Source organism: Dromaius novaehollandiae, chromosome 5, assembly GCF_036370855.1.
Source record: "Dromaius novaehollandiae isolate bDroNov1 chromosome 5, bDroNov1.hap1, whole genome shotgun sequence".
Taxonomy (NCBI): Eukaryota; Metazoa; Chordata; class Aves; order Casuariiformes; family Dromaiidae; genus Dromaius; species Dromaius novaehollandiae.
This window is the reverse complement of record NC_088102.1, coordinates 47,453,067-47,472,270: the sequence shown is the minus strand read 5'-3', so window position 1 is coordinate 47,472,270 and position 19,204 is coordinate 47,453,067. Positions and strand designations below refer to the sequence as shown.

Sequence of the window (19,204 nt, the reverse complement as noted above, 5' to 3'; positions counted from 1 at the left end):
CGCTGTTTCTGCCAAGTGAATACTAAAGGACAAAAGCATGTGTGGGGCAAGCATCCAAATCTGACAAAGATTTACTTTTTAAAAAAATGTTATTTATTGTATCACTTGCTATCTGAGAGTCTTCATCACAGATCAGGTTTCAAGTATGCTAACCTTGTACAGATGCAGAGGAAATATTTCACATCTGAAACTAAGTTTCTTCGTGGATGAAAACTGGTAGAGCGGCTAGTTGCCAGTGCGGGAGTCAGCATCTCGCTCATCAGGGAGAGGTCAAACTTAGATTTTTATTTCAGACAATCTGTAGATAACAATGGAAGCATAGAAGGGTTTACTTCATGGGAAGAAATTTGAATTAGAAAATAAGATGCAGGACAGAGCTCGGGGTGGGGGTAATATTACCCCATAAAGCTCTGGCAGAGGATGAGCATCCTAATACAAAGATGGTAGTTACTCAGGGTTCATAAGTCAAAAATTATTCCTTGCCTATGTCCTGTAGTTGGCAGACGAGGACCTGTCTTTCATGAAACCACTGTCCTGTGAAGATGTCATGATGAAAGTCATTGTGCTTTAAGGATTGAATGTTATAAATTTTTGAAATTTTGAAACTGGAATGATTTATTGCATCTCTGTTCTTTGTCTAAAGAAATATCTTCTAAAAAAACCTTCTAAAGAAATGTCTTTGTCTAAAGAAATGTTGTAGTTATCCGTTTGATGAAGTTGATCTCTTTAGCCTCTCAGGACAGGAATGGTGTATATTCTGCTTAACAGAAAAACATACAGAGGATATTCTATAAGCATTAAACTGGATGAGATGATCTGAGTGAAACGCAGTAAACCAGAATTGTGCTGAGTTGTAGTTCCAACTACCCTTGAACAAACCATTTCATGCTTCCTCTCCTGCCCCCCCCCCCTTGCCTTTCTTAACTACATGCTTACCTGAAGAATCTTAAGGGTAAAAGTTCAAGAAGCAGTTTGAAAAGAAAAGGTTAATAGTGTGTAAAATATTTACACATCTCAGGAACTTTTTCTGTTCGTGGAGAGCCACTTTGAATGACTGCTCCATTTGAATGATGGCCTTGGTTTCTGTCCCAGAAAAAATGTTTGATAAAGTTTCTGTATTCTGTTTGGTTTTGTTAAATCAGTTGACTTTGCAGTGCACAGAAACACTGTCTGCAACTGCCAGCTCCTGCATAGTGATAACTTCCAGGCCATTAACACTGTAAAGAGTCTATAACCACAGCAGGATATGGAAGTCCAGTGAATCCAAGAGCAGGAATGAATGGTAGCTGTACTCAGCTGCTCTTTGGGCCAACCATAAACTTCTCATGTGGGACTGTAGGCTAGGAAAAAGGGACTCAGGCTGTTCTGAGAATAAAACTAGTCTAGGAATCCCGTCGTTATTCCTCGTTGTGCAAGGAGGATAGCTTCTCGAGGAGATAGATGTAGCATAGTGCGCTAGTCTTGCAGCTGTGGCATGTACAATTGTGGATATGAATATTGATTTTATGGTGATACATTACAAGATAAATGCAGAAGTAGAGAGCAGATTTCGTATGCTTTACATCCAGATTTGTAAATGGGCAACACAACTGTGTGGTATGGTATGTCTGATACTTTTTATTTACAGTAAACATAACAGCTTTAGATAAATGTCATTACTAGAAATGATATTTAGGCTTTCTGCTGTGGCTCCTCTCCTATGTTCTGAATGCTTACAAAAGTGGCAATTTATAATCTTTGCTTCGTATTACACTTAAACGTGTTGCATTTCTCCTAAGTTTTCAGGCTACTGCTTAAGGTGGGAGACCCGGAACTAAAAATTGTGCCTCTATGTCTTTGGGAACAAGAAAAATAAGTTGACTGTTTCTAGACAAATATCAAACTGTGGTATTTATTGCCGGGGAAGTAGCAAGTGCATAATTACATTACAGAGGAAGCTTGCTCTTTCCACTTGGCATACAGCTGGAGCAGGCGGTGGTTGTCATAGCAACAGTGAGATGGCTAAATATAGCATCCCTTGCACTGTACTGCTTAAGGTAGAATGATAGGGAGGTGTTAGGGTGTGTTAGGCAGGCCACTTATCTGTACTCATGTTAACCAACTATAAAAGAAGTGCATAGTTGAGTTGGATGTGGCCAATTTTTTTTCTTTTTTTTTTGCTGCATCAAAACACTCATATTGCAGATCCTCTCTGAAAACATTTCTTTTGCAATTCCTGTAAGAAGCAAAATTGTAATTAGAGTACTTGGAAGGGTTCTCCCCACACATCTTGATTTTCTGTTATCTGGTGATTTAAGCTATGAGCTTTTAAGGTTAGGGCTGTTTTCTTTTGAAAACCCTAGTTGCTTTGTCTGCATTGGAGAGAACAGTATCTGAAGTTTTTGCAAAGAGCTGCTAATAATTTGTAATGTTTCCTCGAGTGTCTCCTTTACTGGATCAGACTGTTAATTCACTGCATCTAGATGATCATCACTACTCCTGCTGGAAAGTTAGTCTAGCTAGCCATGCTGAGACTGGCTTGTGCCATCCAGCATGAGCGCCAGCCTGGCTTTGAAAGCTTCAGCTTGTGTTTGTGCTCCAAAGCATGAGGTTTGTGTTTATCCATATAAATGCTTACCCCTTTTTGAATCCTGCTAAGCTTTTGTCCTCAATTAAGTCTTGTGGCAATTACTCCCGTTTGTCTGAATGTGGGAAGAGCACTTCCTTTCATTGATCTAAATTTGAGTCTTTCACTTACAAAAGAAAGATGACATTTATTTATTATGAGATGAGTAAATCAAAATCTTGATCTTTTTCTTTCATTAGTCTGTATACTCGTATCATGACTCCTCTTAATAGTCTCTTACATAGCTAAATTGAACCAGTCTTTTTGCCTCTTCGATGTCTGAGGGCTTTTCTGCTTCTTTTTTCCCTTCTCAAATCATCTAATCAGTTTCTAAATATTTCTCTTGTATATTTGGTGGGATAGAAAGTGTAATATAAGATTTTGGTGATGGTGCATTTGTCCCTAACCTCCCAATCTCTGGCTGGTTTTGGTGACTACACAAAAAAATTTCTTGTTGGCTTTGTTTCATGAACAGTGTTCAGGTTTTTCAAGGGTCTGGATAAAGGATTTTAAATACAGCAAGGTTTGTGATTAATTCGCATTGTTTTCTGTAGTATGCATCGTTGGCTTTGTTGCTATTGATTTTTCACCTGCCGTTCTGTATCCTGTTCACATAGCAGTCTCAGGTCTTTAAAGAAGTTCCTTTATAGTATTCTCCAATCTGGATAATCTCTAAAAACTGCCTGAATACTCATTTCACTGCTAGTCCTCATTTGAGCTCATGAATAAACATCACAAGCACCACCTGTCTTGATAGGAAACACTTCTGGCATCCACTGTTAACCTTTTGCTGTTGTGAAAATTCATGATTAGTTTGTGGTCTCGTTTTCATACCACGTATTTTGACCCATGTTACTACTTTACTTTACCAGCCAAGCCTTGCTGATAACTCCTGAAAAATACTAGCAACTTTGGCAAAGGTGCTTTGAAATCCTGGATAATTGTGAAATGATTCTTTTCTGTCACGTCAGCTGTCTCGGTTCTAGAGGTGAATCAATCACAGGTTTGATTCTTGAATCATGGTGGAATGCACCTTGGTTGGAACCTACTGTAATGATTCCCAAAGAATTTCAGTGTTCTAACATTAATGGTCACTTAAACCTAGCTGTTTGATTTAAATAGCCATTTTAAAAACATTGTGACAGCAGTGGCACAGAGTACGCAGAGATGTACAAATATCATGAGGAAACTTGTATGTGAATCTGCAGCAATTCAGTTGTGTGGCAACTACTTGTGTGTATTTTTACTCCACAGTAAATACGGAATATTTAGTCATATGTTCAAAGGTAAACATTGAATTTACTGGTGGGTAAGAAGAAGTGGAGAAGCAGCTTTCACTGTGTTAAGCTTCCTACTAGCACCCTTTGGCAACTTGTTTGCCCTGACTTGCCTAAATTAGCTCTTATCGCTACCTTGCATTAAGTCATGTCTCTCTGAGTATGTAGAGCTAGGCACAAACTGACATGTTCAACATCAGTAAGTGGACTGGAAGGTTCAGGAGTCTCTTATTTTCTGTCCTGACTACATGCACTTTAGAAATATTTAGCAGAGCAGATGTTAACTAATGTCAGACTCTTGCCTTCACCTAAATACTACTGTGTAATACCAAATGTATTATTGTAATACAGCTCTAAAACAACTTTTCTGTAGTCATCCAATGAATATCTTCTATACTATCTATTAAAAACACTTCTGTATTTGTGCAGTACATTCAGATACTTGCTAACTTGAAGACTCATCATGAAGTATGTTTAGAAGTTACACTTAGGCTCATCATGAGAGGGATTATCAAAATGTAAACCATATAACAAACTTTTATTGCTACTTCTACCACCCTAGCCAGGACTTAGAAGCTGCTTTTTGGACTTATGCCAACTTAACTATGCAAAACTGTGTAAATGTAGCCCAATATGCATAGAGCATGATTCTCTTGCTTGCGTGTGGCTGTACTGACTTTGCAGTTATTCCCCCTTTATACCAGCTTATGAATACTTGTATCCTGTTCGAAAAATGCATTAGTAAATTTCAATTTAGAATTTGGTTGGGGTTTTTAAAGGGGGATCTTCATAATCTCACTTGCATCCCAAAGATCATCTTTAGACTTGCAGTAATTTTATGAAATATGAGAAATGTTTTCTTTATTGCATGGTAATATCTTCACTATCTTTCAGATCAAAAGGAATAATCCTGAATATCGCCTCAGCTGCTGGGATGCATCCAACTCCACTGCTGACTCTTTATTCTGCAACAAAGGTAAATGTTCTTTTGCACATTGAAATCAGGTGTCAAACATCAGCCAGCATTACAGGAATAAATGTTTTGGTGTCCATCTAGTGGTGCTTTCAGGAACTAAAAGTACTGGGTCTCTAACTTAAAGTTTGCCAATAGTGGATGCTTGAAGGTCAAGAAAAAAATGAGAAGGGCTTACTATCCTGGAAACCACTATTCTGTGTACTTCATATGTGCTACTTTTTCATGAAAAATGGGTACCAAGCAAGTTAAGCTTAGCGTGAAGTAGAGGAAGGCCATTGACAAAGTATTTTTAACACAATTTCTTATATTGATATTTTGGAACTTTTTCCCCTAATTTTTTTGGAGATAAGTGGTTTTTGTTTGTTTGTTTTTGTTTTTTTTTTAAAGTAGGGCTTTTCTGTTGCTTTCTAGAAGCAAAGATTTGTCCTACTCAGTTGCTTCGAGTTTCGTATTTCAAGTAAGAGAAAGTAGAGCTAGTGCCTCACTGATGCCAAATAGAAAGACAACTTGCCTTGATACACTGGCCATACCTCCTGCTAGTGTAGCCCAGTATGTGGTTTGCTTTTCTGCAATGAGAGTGTATTATTGGCTTATGTTCATCCTGGCATCCACCATAACTTCCAAGTTTATTGCAGCAGGGCTGCTACTCAGCCAACTTTGAGGCATGGTGTTATGCAACCCTGTATGCAGATCTTTGCACTTTGTACCAACTGAGAAACCTTATGAAGTTTAGTAATCCTCAAGTTTGTCAGGGTCCCTCTGGGCTGAAGCTCTTTTTTTTTTTTTGTCAGCCACTCTGTCCAATTTAGTCATCTGCAAGCTTGCTGAGGGTGCACTCTGTGTCATCATCTAGGCTGCTGATGGAGATGCTGAGCAATGTGGGCCTCAATATTGATCTGTGGGATTCTCCACTTGTTGCAGCCAGATGTCAAGCCATTAATCATGATCCTTTGAGCCTGCTGGTGCAGCCGATTTTCAATCTAGCCAGTGGTTTGTTCCTTCAGCACATATCTTCTCAGCTTCCAAATGAGAATGCTGCAGAAGACAATGTCAAAAACCTTGCTGACCATATCTACTCTGTTCTCCTCATCTAGAACACCAGTCACTCCATCATAGAAAGCAATCAGGTTAGTCAAGCATGATTGGCTGTTGGTACATCTGTGACACTTTCTGATGTACCTTCCTTTCCTTTATGTGCTTGGAAATGAATTCCAAAGTGATGTGCTCTATGATCTTTCCAGGGACTGAAATAAAGCTAACCAGGTCATTCTTGTCTTTTCAAAGAGGGATGTAGTATTAGTTGTCTTCCAGTTCTCAGTGACCTCCCCAAGTTGTCACAGTTTTTTAGATATCATAGGCAGTAGATTCTCTTCCATGCTAAATGCAGGAGAAATGTTTACACTGGTATTCAAGCAGTGTGACACTACAGCTTTTTCATTTGCACCTGGCAATTAACCTTAAGTACTTCAGGGATTGCAGAGCCTAAGCAGAAGCCTGACAGCATGAAGAAACCTTCAGTCAGTGTCACTTATGTTAGAGCATACCCACAATTCCTTTAGTATCTTGGTAACATCTCCATATTCCCAGAAACAAATTGAAACGTTTTATTCATACCGAAGGAAAGGATATTTAAGTTTAGAAAACATGAAAGCCTGATTTAGAGTTTTAGCTGACAACATTTCCTCTTGAAATAGCTGTTTCCTGAGAGTTCTTTGCTTTAATGTGAAAGGTCACTTTCCTTGTGGCAGTGCCTTCAGCTTTATAGGATGATTTGACCTTCTGATTTTAGTGATAATATGCCTTAGACTGCTTTGGTTAGTCTTTTTCGATGAGAACCTCAAATATATTCCTCCCCTTCCCTCCAAGAAACTCAATTACGGGGTAGGTAATCTGCTGATTCTCAGCGCTGCTCATCTTCTACCAAAACAATATTAGTAAGCATGAAAGTGACTCCCCTAATGTAGCAATAGAAAGACTGTATCTGCAATTTCTTTTTTTTCTTCCTCCCCCCCATATCTATATAGCAGGGTTTTAAACCATAGTGTCCTTCAGGCTGAAGTCAATGGCTATATTTGTCAGGAACAGACACAGTCCAACTCTTTAACCTTCCTGTGGAGAATTCCATATTTTGCAATGAAATGAAATCTTTCTGAAGGAAACATTCTTATTTTTCGACAGGCTTCCCTGTCTACCTATATTAAGATTAGCAAGAAGTGAAAAACAGTCCCCCCCACCAATGTCTTAAGCATTTGGGTTTGTTATTGGATATCCAAGGAGAAGAAAGCAATTTTAGTATGCTATATTTATTTAGGGGATGCAGTTATTTAGAGAACATTAAGACTGTTTTAAAGTTAGATGCTGTTGGAGGGCTTGAGCCTCTGGAAGCAAAAAATTCCAACTTGTGTTGAATAAATCCATCAAGAAGAAAACTCTGAAGTTTATTTGGATAATAGATGTGGATAAATGCTTTTTCTGGCTCTTGTAAAAGGAACTTTCTCTATGATAGAGCTCTCTGCAAACAGCAGAGATGGCAGTATCTTTATGCAGTCTCACATATTTGAAAAGCATGTTTGAAAAACTGATTTCAGGACTCCTAGGCAAGTAGAAATAGTCAGAATTTTTTCTGAGTGATCAAAGAACTTTGATTTGCAGAATATAGTTTTGTTTTCATTTATTTTTGATAGATTGTTGATTGCATATATACTGTGGTGTGCAGTTAACCACAAATGTGAATCTGGCAGCTGTTCACACATGGTTGCAAGTTTCTTAAGTTGTAAGAGGATGGCTTGTTCACTGAAGTCATAGCAATTAGGCATGATTTTCAGGGACCTGATGTGAAGAACTAATTTCATATAGAACTTATACTAGAGGGGAGAAGGGGAAGGAAAGAACAGCTGGACAGAAAGTGAGCTTATCTGGCTCAGTGAGTCTCCTTGTAGCTTGTACATGCAATTTAAAGAATAAAAGGACCTAACTGCTACTCAGCAAGATCTAGTTTTCCTTCAGATCATGTGTATGCTCAGAAAAGTATCTATAGAAATAGCCCAGCAGCATAGGAATGTGCCTTTGCTTTGCGTACAGGTAAGTTCAGTAGCATAACTTTAATAGAAAACATACTGAATGTGCAAACTAAAAGCACTGGTTTCAACTAGGACTTCTGTTAATCCACTAATGACAGTCAAAAAGGAGGATTGTGAAACAGGTGCAACAGGCTTGGCTGCTTGCTTTGATGCAGGTCTGAAGCAGCTGCTCCCGTTTTTAATAGCTTTTTCTCTAGAGCTGTTTTTTCTTAAATACTTGAATTAAATTATTATTTATTTTAGCTTTAGTTATAGATGAAATGCTTTAGATCCTTCAGTGGAGGATACTTCATTTATTCTGTTTGGCTGTATTGCTTCACTAAAACAAGGCGTGATGGTAGAACCTCATATTTTGTCCCATCAGAATGAGGGAGGGAAAAATAGAAAGGTGATTTAGATGAATTGGGGGGTGGAAAGGATCTATGATTTGAATTCCTCAGCATGGCATAAGACATGCCTTTTATTTTAGAGTAAGTGATAAGAGGGAAGAAAGCATGTGGGCCTCCATTTGTGGAGATGGCTGTATCAGATGTGAGGGTGTCTTGAAGATATATACAAGCATCCACCTTTTAAGTTGTTTAAGCTTCTTCCTTAGCCTTTTGCTCTTGTAATTTCCCAAACTTCTGGAAGTTTGGAAAAGAAACTGTGCTAGGGGTCTTCAGACTAGGAAAAAGTGTCATTTTAGGGTGGTGTTTCTAAATAATGCAAAGACAGAAGACAAAGTATTTAAACATCATGTTTAAAAAAAAATAAAATAAAAAGAGGCGCAGGTAAAGTATAATAAGTTTTATTTTCCTTTTTTTTTTTTTTTAACTGGACTTAATGTAACAAATTAGTTTGTTTTCCTCCTGAATTATAAAGATATATAAATATCTTATTTTCTTAGATTGGGTCTCATTTCGGTAAAAAGCTTCATAAGCTTAATATTTCTACTCTGTAGATTAGAGCAATGCCACCTAAGTTTCTTTAAAAATCCAAGTTTTTCATTTTGAAGACAGGAACTATAAATAGAAATTTAAATATGCTTGCAAACCACTACAAGTTATAGTTTCCATTTTAATGCCTAGCATGCTGTGTATTTCCCTTCTTTTCTCTGTAGGCTTTTGTGGATTACTTCTCCCGAGGCCTCCATGCGGAATACAAGAGCAAGGGCATCATTGTGCAGGTGAGTGGAGCTTGTTTCATGCAAGTGTGGTTACCACAGCAACATTGGTGTCTTGGTAACAAAAGGAAATCATCATATTCTGTTATTCATGAATATGAGACACAGATTAAGGATAAGGATTTCCTTTGATCCTGCTAGCAGTTTTCTGAAGTTGCTCTGAAACAATGCATCTGAAAGAAACATTTTTTTTTTAAAGCTGCTGGTGGTAATTATACCTTTAAGTAAGAAATATTCCATAAAACTGTTCCTGTCTGTAATTCTAAGGAATTTGTCTTTGTAGAACTTAATCTCCTGGAATGTATATTTGGAGTGCCCTTGCACAGATATCAGATGGGTAACACTCAAAGGCTAGAATAGTTAGCAGCAGTTTGTTTCCTGCAGTTTCAGTGCATCAGCTGTTGGTGTAAGCAAAGTAGCAAAACTAAGCAAAAAACCTAAGACTCTTTCCATGTAATGGACTGATTTAATTTGTCTTTATTACACGAATCCACATTCCTAATGAGTTTTGCTTTCCCCCTGCCACTTGTTTACCTACCATGGTTTTAATTGTTTTTGTAGGGACATGAGAGCAAACCAAGCCAGTCTCACAGCTTTACAAGATTTTGCTTTAATATCAATTCTCATATGCCCTTAGGGTTTGCTTCCAAACATACATTGCATACATTGCTCTGCAAAGCGATAGTTACTCAGGTCTTCGTAACAGTGGCATGAGACCCTACCTGTACTGCAAAGACAGTTGTGTGTATCTCTTTAATTCAGTAAGAGTTTTTGTTACAAACATAATTAGCCAGTGTCCATACCTATCACTTTGCCTCCTCATATTCTGTATGGGGTTTCTTAAAACCATAAGCACTCCAAGGGCCCCACTGGCATAAGGCACAAAATTACCTGTATTACTTAAGTAACCATTGAATGTGCGAGCATAGGTTTTGTTGCTGATTAAAAGTATAGAAGTTGTTACCAACTTAAGCCTATGTTACCTTTTTGACTTGCTGGATTTTTTTTCCCCATAAGGCATACTTATCAAAACAAGAACTTATTACCAGGAAATATTCTGCCCCATTTCCTGAGAGAGGATATTGTGTTAGACTGTGCTAGAAAAGACAGTTGTTGAGCTGTTCCCATGCAGTAAGTGACCTGGTAATGGCAACCTTATTTAAGCCCATCCTAAACTACTTAAAGGATGCGTTCATTATGCTATTGGTTATTCTGGGGGCTGTTGACAATGGGGAGAGGAAGCTAGTCCCTCAGAGTGCTTTAAAGAGAGGTTGTTAAAGACAATCTCTAGGACAGATTAGATGATAGTTTTACACTGGCAACAGATCATAACTCCCAAACTTGTAAAACTCTTGGAACATGACTTCTCAGAGTGCCTGACACGGTGCAGTAGCAGCATGGGAAGCACCTTTAGCCAAAACAACTCATTGGAGAGCTACTCTCAGCAGCAGAGGATGCGTAAAAACTTAGCACTCAGCATACAGTGTGGTTTGTGTGCTCTCTCTGTTCTTAAAGTGGATTAAGCTGAAATAACTTTCTGCATTTGGTATCTCCTTGTTACTTTCTGGTGCTCACAGGGCTTTCCGAGTCTTTCCCTGGCTTCAGCCCCAGACCTTCCTGCAATGAGATGGTGATTTTACTGCAATACAAGTTCTTTACAGTGTTCTTTTTACTTTTATTCTGCTGTATCACTTCTCTTCCCCCCACATTGTTCAGTTTCTGTATTACCTGCGGATTTAACTTCTTCATGTCAGATAGCTGTTCTTCCTGTCTGCTTTGCCAAGACGCAAGACACCCCTCTTCTAATCTGTTGCCAGTCTTCAAAGAAGACTGAAGGAACTGGTAGCGCTGACTTATCTCACTGCCTTGGTCTTTGTGGGAAGCCTGATGTGAAACATGCATAAGCACAATGAACAGTATAAGTCCTCTGAGTGTGATTTACGTGGAGTGTAACACTGTGTTAATGTTCTAGAGTTCAAGACAGGGCAAAAAGCTGTAGTTGGTAGCTTGCTTATCTATATAGGGCCATTGCATATGGATAATAATGAACAATATACATTGGCTTTATAACAACAGCCTGCACAGAAGAGAAACTGATCTATGGAATTGGTGCACTGAGGATATCTGTGTACAAACATGTTTCTCTTAACAGAGGAACACTTCAGACTGGTGGTTTGGAAGTGGAAGGAGGTGATGTTCTTAACCAACAGCTCTGGCCTTAGATACTTGTCAAAAGTGCAATTCCAACTTGTTTTTGGGATCCTTGTTGAATTTGTTCGTGATTCTCTTCTTGAGTCAGGAAGATGCCTTTTGCAACTTCTCTTTGGCTCAGTCATCTAAAATCCAAGATAAGATGCAGCACTTCTTGGTACTTCTGCATCAAAAGGTGGCAACATCTCTGATACTAGAACTGATCACACAGAGCCCAGGTCAGCATCCTCCTCAGTCCCTTACATCTTAAAGTACAAATATTGAGTGGCTCTTGGGTTTGGGAACACCTTTCTCCTAATAAAGGCATACCGATTAAGCAGAATGCTTATGCCCAAGTAAACCGGGGTGATGCGTCGTGTAGGTGAAGGGTTTGTTTTGCTAGTCTGTCTCACGTCCTAGGTATTTATTAAAGTATTTTTCTTTTCTACATTGATTTGAAGTCTTTCAGTAGAATTTCTTTCCTGCTCAAGACTGACTCTCAAGTGTGAGGGAGTGAATCTTCCAACACACTGTTTCAATGGCAATGTGGCTGAGTGTGATTCTTTCAATGGGGTTTGTGGGTTTTTTTCCTGTGAGTGCAGATGCCTTCTACTAATTTGCATGCCACTGACAAACTTGAGCAATGTTAGTGGCTTTCCATGGAAGATGCTTTCATCCTTGAAAAGCCTACAGAAATGTCATTCAGATACTAATATTTTTCTTTGGGAGAGTGACTCTTCAGCCTCTTGTTAGGGTAGGATGTCCAAGATCCTTCTGTTTGCTGGTGTTTTTGTCAGGTAGAGCTGCTGAGTTACGTCAGTGGGAGTGTATGCAGATACAGGTGCTTCAAGGAGAAAAGTGTTACATTTGAGATGTGTCGTTCCTACACACATTCATAACCAGTCATTCCCTTCCTCTGTAAGTCCTCTCCAAAGAGTATCTGTCAGGTTGAGAGGAAAACGAAGAAGGAGCATATCCTGCCCGTCTATGACAAAGGAGTACCTATTGGTACTGCAAAAGAAAAAATAGTCCAGTAACTCATACTTGGCTAAAGGTGTTAAACCCGAACAGTTTGAATGCAGTACACAGTATGAATGTCTATAGTATGTTAAAGACTTTCTAGCTTGGCATATGGAAAAGCTAAAGACAAGTGTTTAGTGTCTTCCATATTTAATGTTACAAACAGATGAACATTCAATCTGACTTTATCTATAAATATGTTTTCCTATACAGAACTGAAGTTTGTAACTACAATATAGGCTGTGATAAGCTGGCTTTTTGTAACGCTTGTGTTGGTTAAGGGTGCTCAATTCCTTATCGCACTGCTTTTTTGTCCCTAATTGTAGACAATGAATTGCCATGCTGAGTTACGTGGGCCTGATGACCAGTAGCTGTTATAGCTTGAATTTGTTATGCTAACTTTATTGCAGTCCATGTCTTCGTAGTCTTGTTCCAGCTTAAGCCACTGTAAACCACTAATGAATATTACAAGTACCTCTCTGTAAAGAGTAGCTGACATATCTCCTTCATGTCCTTAGGACTGTATCACCTTTAGACACTTCAAAGTTCATCTCTCTGACCTTCAGAAAAAAGCACTTTTAAATATCAGTTAAGACCACTATTTGAAATGGTTAACTCTTACCATGCCAGTACCTGCAGAATACCATTGTGTGAAAAGCAAAAACACAGTGCAGCCAGTATTTGAACAATTTCTGAAGCTCAGCCTAAGCTATATCAATATTGCTCGAGTGGAATGTCTTCTCTGTGGAAGTTGTTTTGATTCATGCTTTTACTGAAATGTAGGCATTTTAAAACTCAAAATACATTCAAAATTCTATTCAAAATATATTCAAAATTCTAGCTAACAGGCCAGTTTAATTTCACAGAAACAGCACAGTTATAGCATAGAGTGAAGTTCTGTGTTTATTTACATGCAGAGAAAGAGGTATGAATCTGTAGCAGAAATTAGGCAAGAATAAAAGGGGTTGAGCAGGAGGGTTGGACTAGATGATCTCCAGGGGTCCCTTACAACCTGACATTCTTCCTGAAATATTTCTGCAGACTCTTCTGAAATGTTGTTCCTTTTTTTCCTGAAAATATTGTCCAGTTTTTTGCCTTTTCTTTCAGTCCCCTTTCTAACTTCTGTCAGTATCAGCACCTTTTCCCTCTATGCTTTGTTGCTATACATAGTAAAAGTGGAAGAGTGACTTTTCACTACCTCTATTCTTCTACGATATTCACTGTATAAAATGTCAGCTCACAGAATTGCAGAAGTGTTCATTTGAAGGTAATCTCTGGGTCTTTTTAGTCTAACCTTCTGCTCAGAGTGGCACTGCTGCTAACACTAGGGTGTGTAGGTTAGCCAGGGCTTTGTCCAAGCAAATCTGGAAAACCTTAAAGGATGGGAGTGCTATGACCTCTCTAGGCAACCTGTCTGAGTGGTGCACTACCATCCTAGCTAAAGGCCTTCTCTCCAGTGTCCAGTCTGAACCTCCCAAGCCAAAATTGATAGTTCTGCCTCTTATTATTTTACTTGGCACTACTAGAAGAGTTTGACAGTCATCTTCGTAACTGCCCTTGAAATAGTTATAGGTAGGTATTAGGTCACCCCCAGCCTCCTTGTCACCACAGTAAACAAGCCTGACTGAATCCAGGTATTCACAAAAGTGTGCTGTCACCAGACTTGCAGCTAGTGGTATTATCTTTCTCCAGATTCAAAGCTTTCTAGGACAATCTGTACAGGTCAACTTTGGTTGCTGCAATTTCTCCATTTTCCCTTTATGCACCTTCCCCCCCCCCCCCCCTTTTTTTTTTCCTCACAGAGAAAGGGGAGGAAACTGGTCTGACAACAGCTGGGAGTTCAGGTCTTTTAAAAAGTAGGGTAAAATAAGTGATAGGATAGCTTGTTTACACAATTTTGACTTTATGCTACACTCATGTGAAAATAAGTCTATTCAAGACCTGACATCCTGCATCCATACACCCTTCAAGAATGCAGCTCAGTGCTGGCCAATTTTAATAAGGGTCAGAGCTGTAAGCACAGGCAAGTCTTTTAAGGGAGCAAGAGACATTGTATTGGCATAAGTTACTTTAAAGCATGTTCTGAAGCTGAGAGCCGGCTAGGCTTATGTGGGTAAAGGCAAGGAAATGTCTATACAGATCCTTGTCCAAGTAGTGTGGGTAATATCTGTCTGAATACAAAATGCTTAAAAACTAACAACCCCCCCCGACCCCTCCCAAAAAAACAAAGCAAAGAAACAAACAAACCCCCCAGCTTCACAGCTGTTAAAACAAAATATGGCACAGTTGTTAGGAAGATGGTAAAACTAATGTTTCTGAAATGAAGCACCTGTTTTCTGGAGAGCATTTGGGAGGAAAAAAATGGAATATAAACTTATGTTCCTATGTGCCTTGGACATAAGAGCAGAGTTTGTGGACCAATAGCTGACCAGTAGTGCTACTGTTATGCTTGCTTTCTGAAACATTCTCGTGTACAATTGCTTTCCCCTTCATGCTATCCAGTGGTTTAGCTGGGTAGTGCAGTTCGTAAACAGACTCTATTTTAGCAGAGGAAGACAGTAAACAAGTCTTAACCCTAATCTTCGTGCCACTGTGTGTGGGGATATTGGAGATATAATTAACCGATGAATAAGAAGCTTCCAAATCAAACCCTTAACAATGCTTTTTGTAAAAACACCAAATTAGAGAGCCAGTTTACAAATCTAATCTAAAAAATAGATGTGGTTCACATTCTGGAGTTGGTGGTAGGTACCTATGCTATTGCAGTAGCGTAAGTCGTTTTCTGATCTAAGTTTTTGTGGCTTTTGGTGACTTTAAAGGTGGTGGTAATTGTTCACATTTCAGAAAATCTGAGAGTCCATGAATTTTCTCCTCCATTTGAAAGTGGACTCATTGAGTGTATTATTGATATTTTAAGTCCTATTTATAGAAATAAGTGCACATTCTCGACTCTGAGACGAAGGAATGAACTGACCTAACAACAGTTCTTGTTCATGATGTTTCAGTTCCTGTTGAAATGTGTACAGCCATTGCATGGTTAAATAGCCAATAATAGTTTGTTGTCCTTTCCCCACATTATGCCTCTGAGAGCGATAGTAAAGCAAATGTTTCTGAGATCAAGTGTGTGGTCATTGTTCTTTAGGAGACTAATATGGGGAAGCAGAGTAAGTTTTACAAACTGAAAATTGCCCAAATATACTGGAGTTTAGAGCTGGTGTTCCTATTTTGAGATTCATTAGTGGAGTAGAAGTGGAATGACGCTTCTTAGATATCTGCTGTAAAGATGCATGAATCACTGTTCACCGCCGTGATGGTCAGTAGTGATTCTCTGTACTGAATCACCTGTAGAGCCGCAGAAGAACCTCGGATGTCTTAGGAGGTCCTTGTCAAAGTGTTGGTAGAGTTGCAACCTTCCTAAGCTTGTGAGATCTGATATGTTAACTGATTGTATGGCTGTAGACTAGGGCTTTTCAGCTATGTTTTTGAGAGGCCTAGAGTGAGAACAAGTTGAAAGCCAGCATGCCAAAAGCATGACTGTGGGGGAAAGAGGGTTGCTTCCTAATGTTGCGAGTGCACACTAATCTTTTCCTTCTCCCTTGGCATGAGCTGGGGACAGGTGGAATGTGGTTTTTGCATCCCCCCTGTCTGCTTTCCCCAACACTAACATCCATTTGTGTTATCAGTTTCCCTCTGTCAAAAGTATACCCCTGCTTTTTGCTCTTGCTTTTCCATTATGCCAGGACCAGGTAATTCCAAGACCCACCATAACTTTTTCTATTTCTTCCCAATCTGCTATAAAAACCCGTTAACTGCACTCCCTCTCTTGATCCTTCCTTCTGTCCTTGAGGTCTTCCACACTAAAAAAACACCTCTCGCTTCCTCTAAGCCCTCCTTTAGCATCACAGGCTCAATGTTCCAAGTCTTTTGGCTTTTCCTTTTTTTTTTTTTTTTTTTAATTCCTCTTTCTTCCTTTCTTGTTTCTTTGAGTACCAGATACAAGAGCTATATAAGCATAAAGTTTCTGTCTTACTGAGTTCTGTACCTCCATCCCAAGTAAACACTGGTGGTTTACTACAGAGAAGCAGCACTACAGCATTTTGTGCTAAACAGCTGGAATGGTGTTTTGTACTTACAGGGCAACTAACAAGAAAGAGGCTCTTCAGGCATACTCTTGCAAAAATAGCTTTTCTAGGGCATCAGCTGGGGATGCTGGCTGTTAGCAGACCATACAACTATCCTTTGCATCCAAAGTATGGCCCCCACAATCCCTGATTGAAAACCTTTTTGATATTGTACATTCTGATCTTAAAATGAGAGTTTAGGTCTAGCTTAAGTTAATGTTTCAGAATTCAGTTTATCTACAGGTTGTTTAGTTTTTCAGTGATTTTTAGTTCTGTGATGAATCTCTACGTTAGTCTGGAAGCATTCTCTGCTTAATGTTTTCTTCCTGTATGCAGAGTGTTCTACCATTCTATGTGGCAACAAAAATGTCTAAAATCCGCAAGCCAACCTTCAGTGTGCCCAGTCCTGAAACATATGTAAGAGCTGCCTTAGGCACAGTAGGCCTGCAGACCCAGACCAATGGATGCCTACCCCATGCACTCATGGTAAGTCACCTTGCAAGGTAAGGATGCAATATGTTTGATGTACGTGCTCACTATGGAAGAAAAGTATTAAATAGTTTTGAATATTAAAATAGTAATTTTTGTTCTTCTAATCATAATGTTTGTGCTGGTAATGGATTTGACTTTGCTTAGTACAGGCTATAATAGCTGAATTTTTTTTTTCTTTCACCTTCACTTCTTAGGGCTGGCTCTTGTCTTCTCTACCTTCATCTGCTCTCATGAATTTGCTCATGAAAAATAACAAAGAAATACGTGATCGTCATTTGAAAAAAATGAAGGAAAAGTAAGTTGCAGCCAACTTGATCTTGGAAGTCTGGGACACCTGCAGGTTGCATATCCACACTTCAACAAATAGACCTAATGCATTAAACATTTTCAATTGTAGGTGTATTTTCTACTAAGGCAAAACATGATCCTGTTCTGAGGATACAGATAAAATGGGATTCTTGACTTCCAATATGGATTTCAAAATAGGCTTTATTTGTTTATAGATATGTTGAGGGGGGAGGTGCTTCGGACTAAAGTTGCACTGTGCTTTAAGAAATACTTAGGTGGGCTTGATCAGACATTGCCTTTTTGAGGAACAGCTTGGTTATGTAGCGTCCAACAAGTCTATGCATTATGTGCGTGGTGAAGGGAAGAGCGATAGTAGTTCTGTCTCTTACATATTGCTGGAGAGGTGGGAAGGAATGGGAAGTGAGCACATTTGTTTTAAAAGGCAGTCTGGCACTATTCACAGAATATAACTTCTTTCTGGTTCAGGTTTAGGGCATCTACTATCATTCTGCCTTGTCAGTGTTGCCCCCTGGTTACACGGTCTGGTCAATGAAAGTGGCCCACCTTGGCTGGGTGGGGGGAGGAGAGCTCAGGGACAGCTTTTGGACTGTGTAGAGGTCAACCTGTCCATAGAACAAAACTGCCCATGTTTCAGGCTAGTATGTCAATTAAGTTGTTTTAATTTAGAAAGGATTCACCAATTCATGAAGTGATCCTTAATCTGAACGTTTTGGAAATCTATCCATGGAGTTTACCCACTGTGTTGAAATAGGTTCTTGCACCAAAACCTGAGTGATCATTTAGGTGAACTTCAACGGTCCAATGTGACTTTTGGTTATGAACTGAAGGGAAAAGGACCAAAAACCATAATGAGTGTAATTCCACATCTATAAATATATACATAAAATAATATTACTAAAAGTATTTGCGTTCTTGGTTCTTGAATGTGGATTCTAACTTTGCAGTAATATGTAATCTTTGACTTGTAGTAACAGTTTAGAAGTTCAGTGCCTGCTCTTTGTAGTAAATGGTGATGACACAATGTAGATAAATGTTACAAGTTGTGTGCTACTTGTTGGTTGCTATGTAAAAGATTGGTACTTTAAAAGCAGAGCTTGAAATGAGTAACTCTCCCTGTTAGCAATGATGGTTAAATTCTTTCTGAAGTATGTATGAGTCTGTCTTCTGGTGAGGCCTTTTGAAATGAGAATCCTGAATATTTGAAATAGCTCTGAAAATACAATAATTAGTACCAATAAACTTCTGCAAATGCAGAAGAACTTCTTATACCAGTCAACTTGCTGTAGGTGCTGTGGGCTTCTGAGTTGAGAAAACTGAAATTGTTAGGATGTAGAGTGACATGGATTTAACTGAGTTGTTTAAAACAACTGATTTGTTTCATAGCTCTATTCCAAAACTGAGTGCTCCAGTAAGGTTGAAATTATCAACTCTGAGAGTTAGGGATCAGAGTATATATGAGAAGTCTGCACTGCTGTTTTCTGTATTTACATGCTCCTTCAAATAGAGTTTTTGGTCTCTAGCATTCCTTTTCATGAATGCAAAAGGTACTAAAACTTTCAAACCAATTTAAATTGCAAATAGCCAACTGTGGTGACTGCTTTTGGTTAAAGACTGGAGGTGGTTTTCCATACCTGGAAGAAAAATTTCAAGCTCTGACTTTGAAGTTAAATATGTTGTACTGAGACAAGATTTGAGGCTAACATTTCTGTACATTGAAAATACAAGAATACCGATGCAATGGTGCTGGTCAAATGAGAGATGCAGATCCTATCTCTTAGCTTGCTTAATTTTTTGGAACGGGAATGGTGAAGTCAGTTCTGTAAAAGCACATTCCTTGGCTTGCTCTGGAGATGACATGGAAGCATTGGACTAACCAATCTGTATGTTCTTTGCCTTTGTAAAACAGAAATAAATAAAATGGGATTTACTCTGAATCTTTAATTTGTCGGTTTCCTCCTTAGAAAGTATGTTA

General features: G+C 38.8%; 1 protein-coding gene across 1 annotated transcript in view; it reads left to right on the top strand.

Annotated features, from left to right (window-relative positions):
* HSD17B12 (hydroxysteroid 17-beta dehydrogenase 12) overlaps positions 1 to 19,166 on the top strand; it is a 90,124-nt gene extending 70,958 nt beyond the window's left edge. Inside the window, exons 8-11 of the mRNA XM_064512760.1 lie at positions 4,777 to 4,858; positions 9,038 to 9,103; positions 16,768 to 16,917; positions 17,118 to 19,166. Coding sequence (XP_064368830.1) covers positions 4,777 to 4,858; positions 9,038 to 9,103; positions 16,768 to 16,917; positions 17,118 to 17,222 — 403 coding nt within the window. The 3' untranslated portion in view covers positions 17,223 to 19,166. The remainder of the gene's footprint in view (positions 1 to 4,776; positions 4,859 to 9,037; positions 9,104 to 16,767; positions 16,918 to 17,117) is intronic.
* The last annotated feature ends 38 nt before the right edge of the window (positions 19,167 to 19,204 follow it).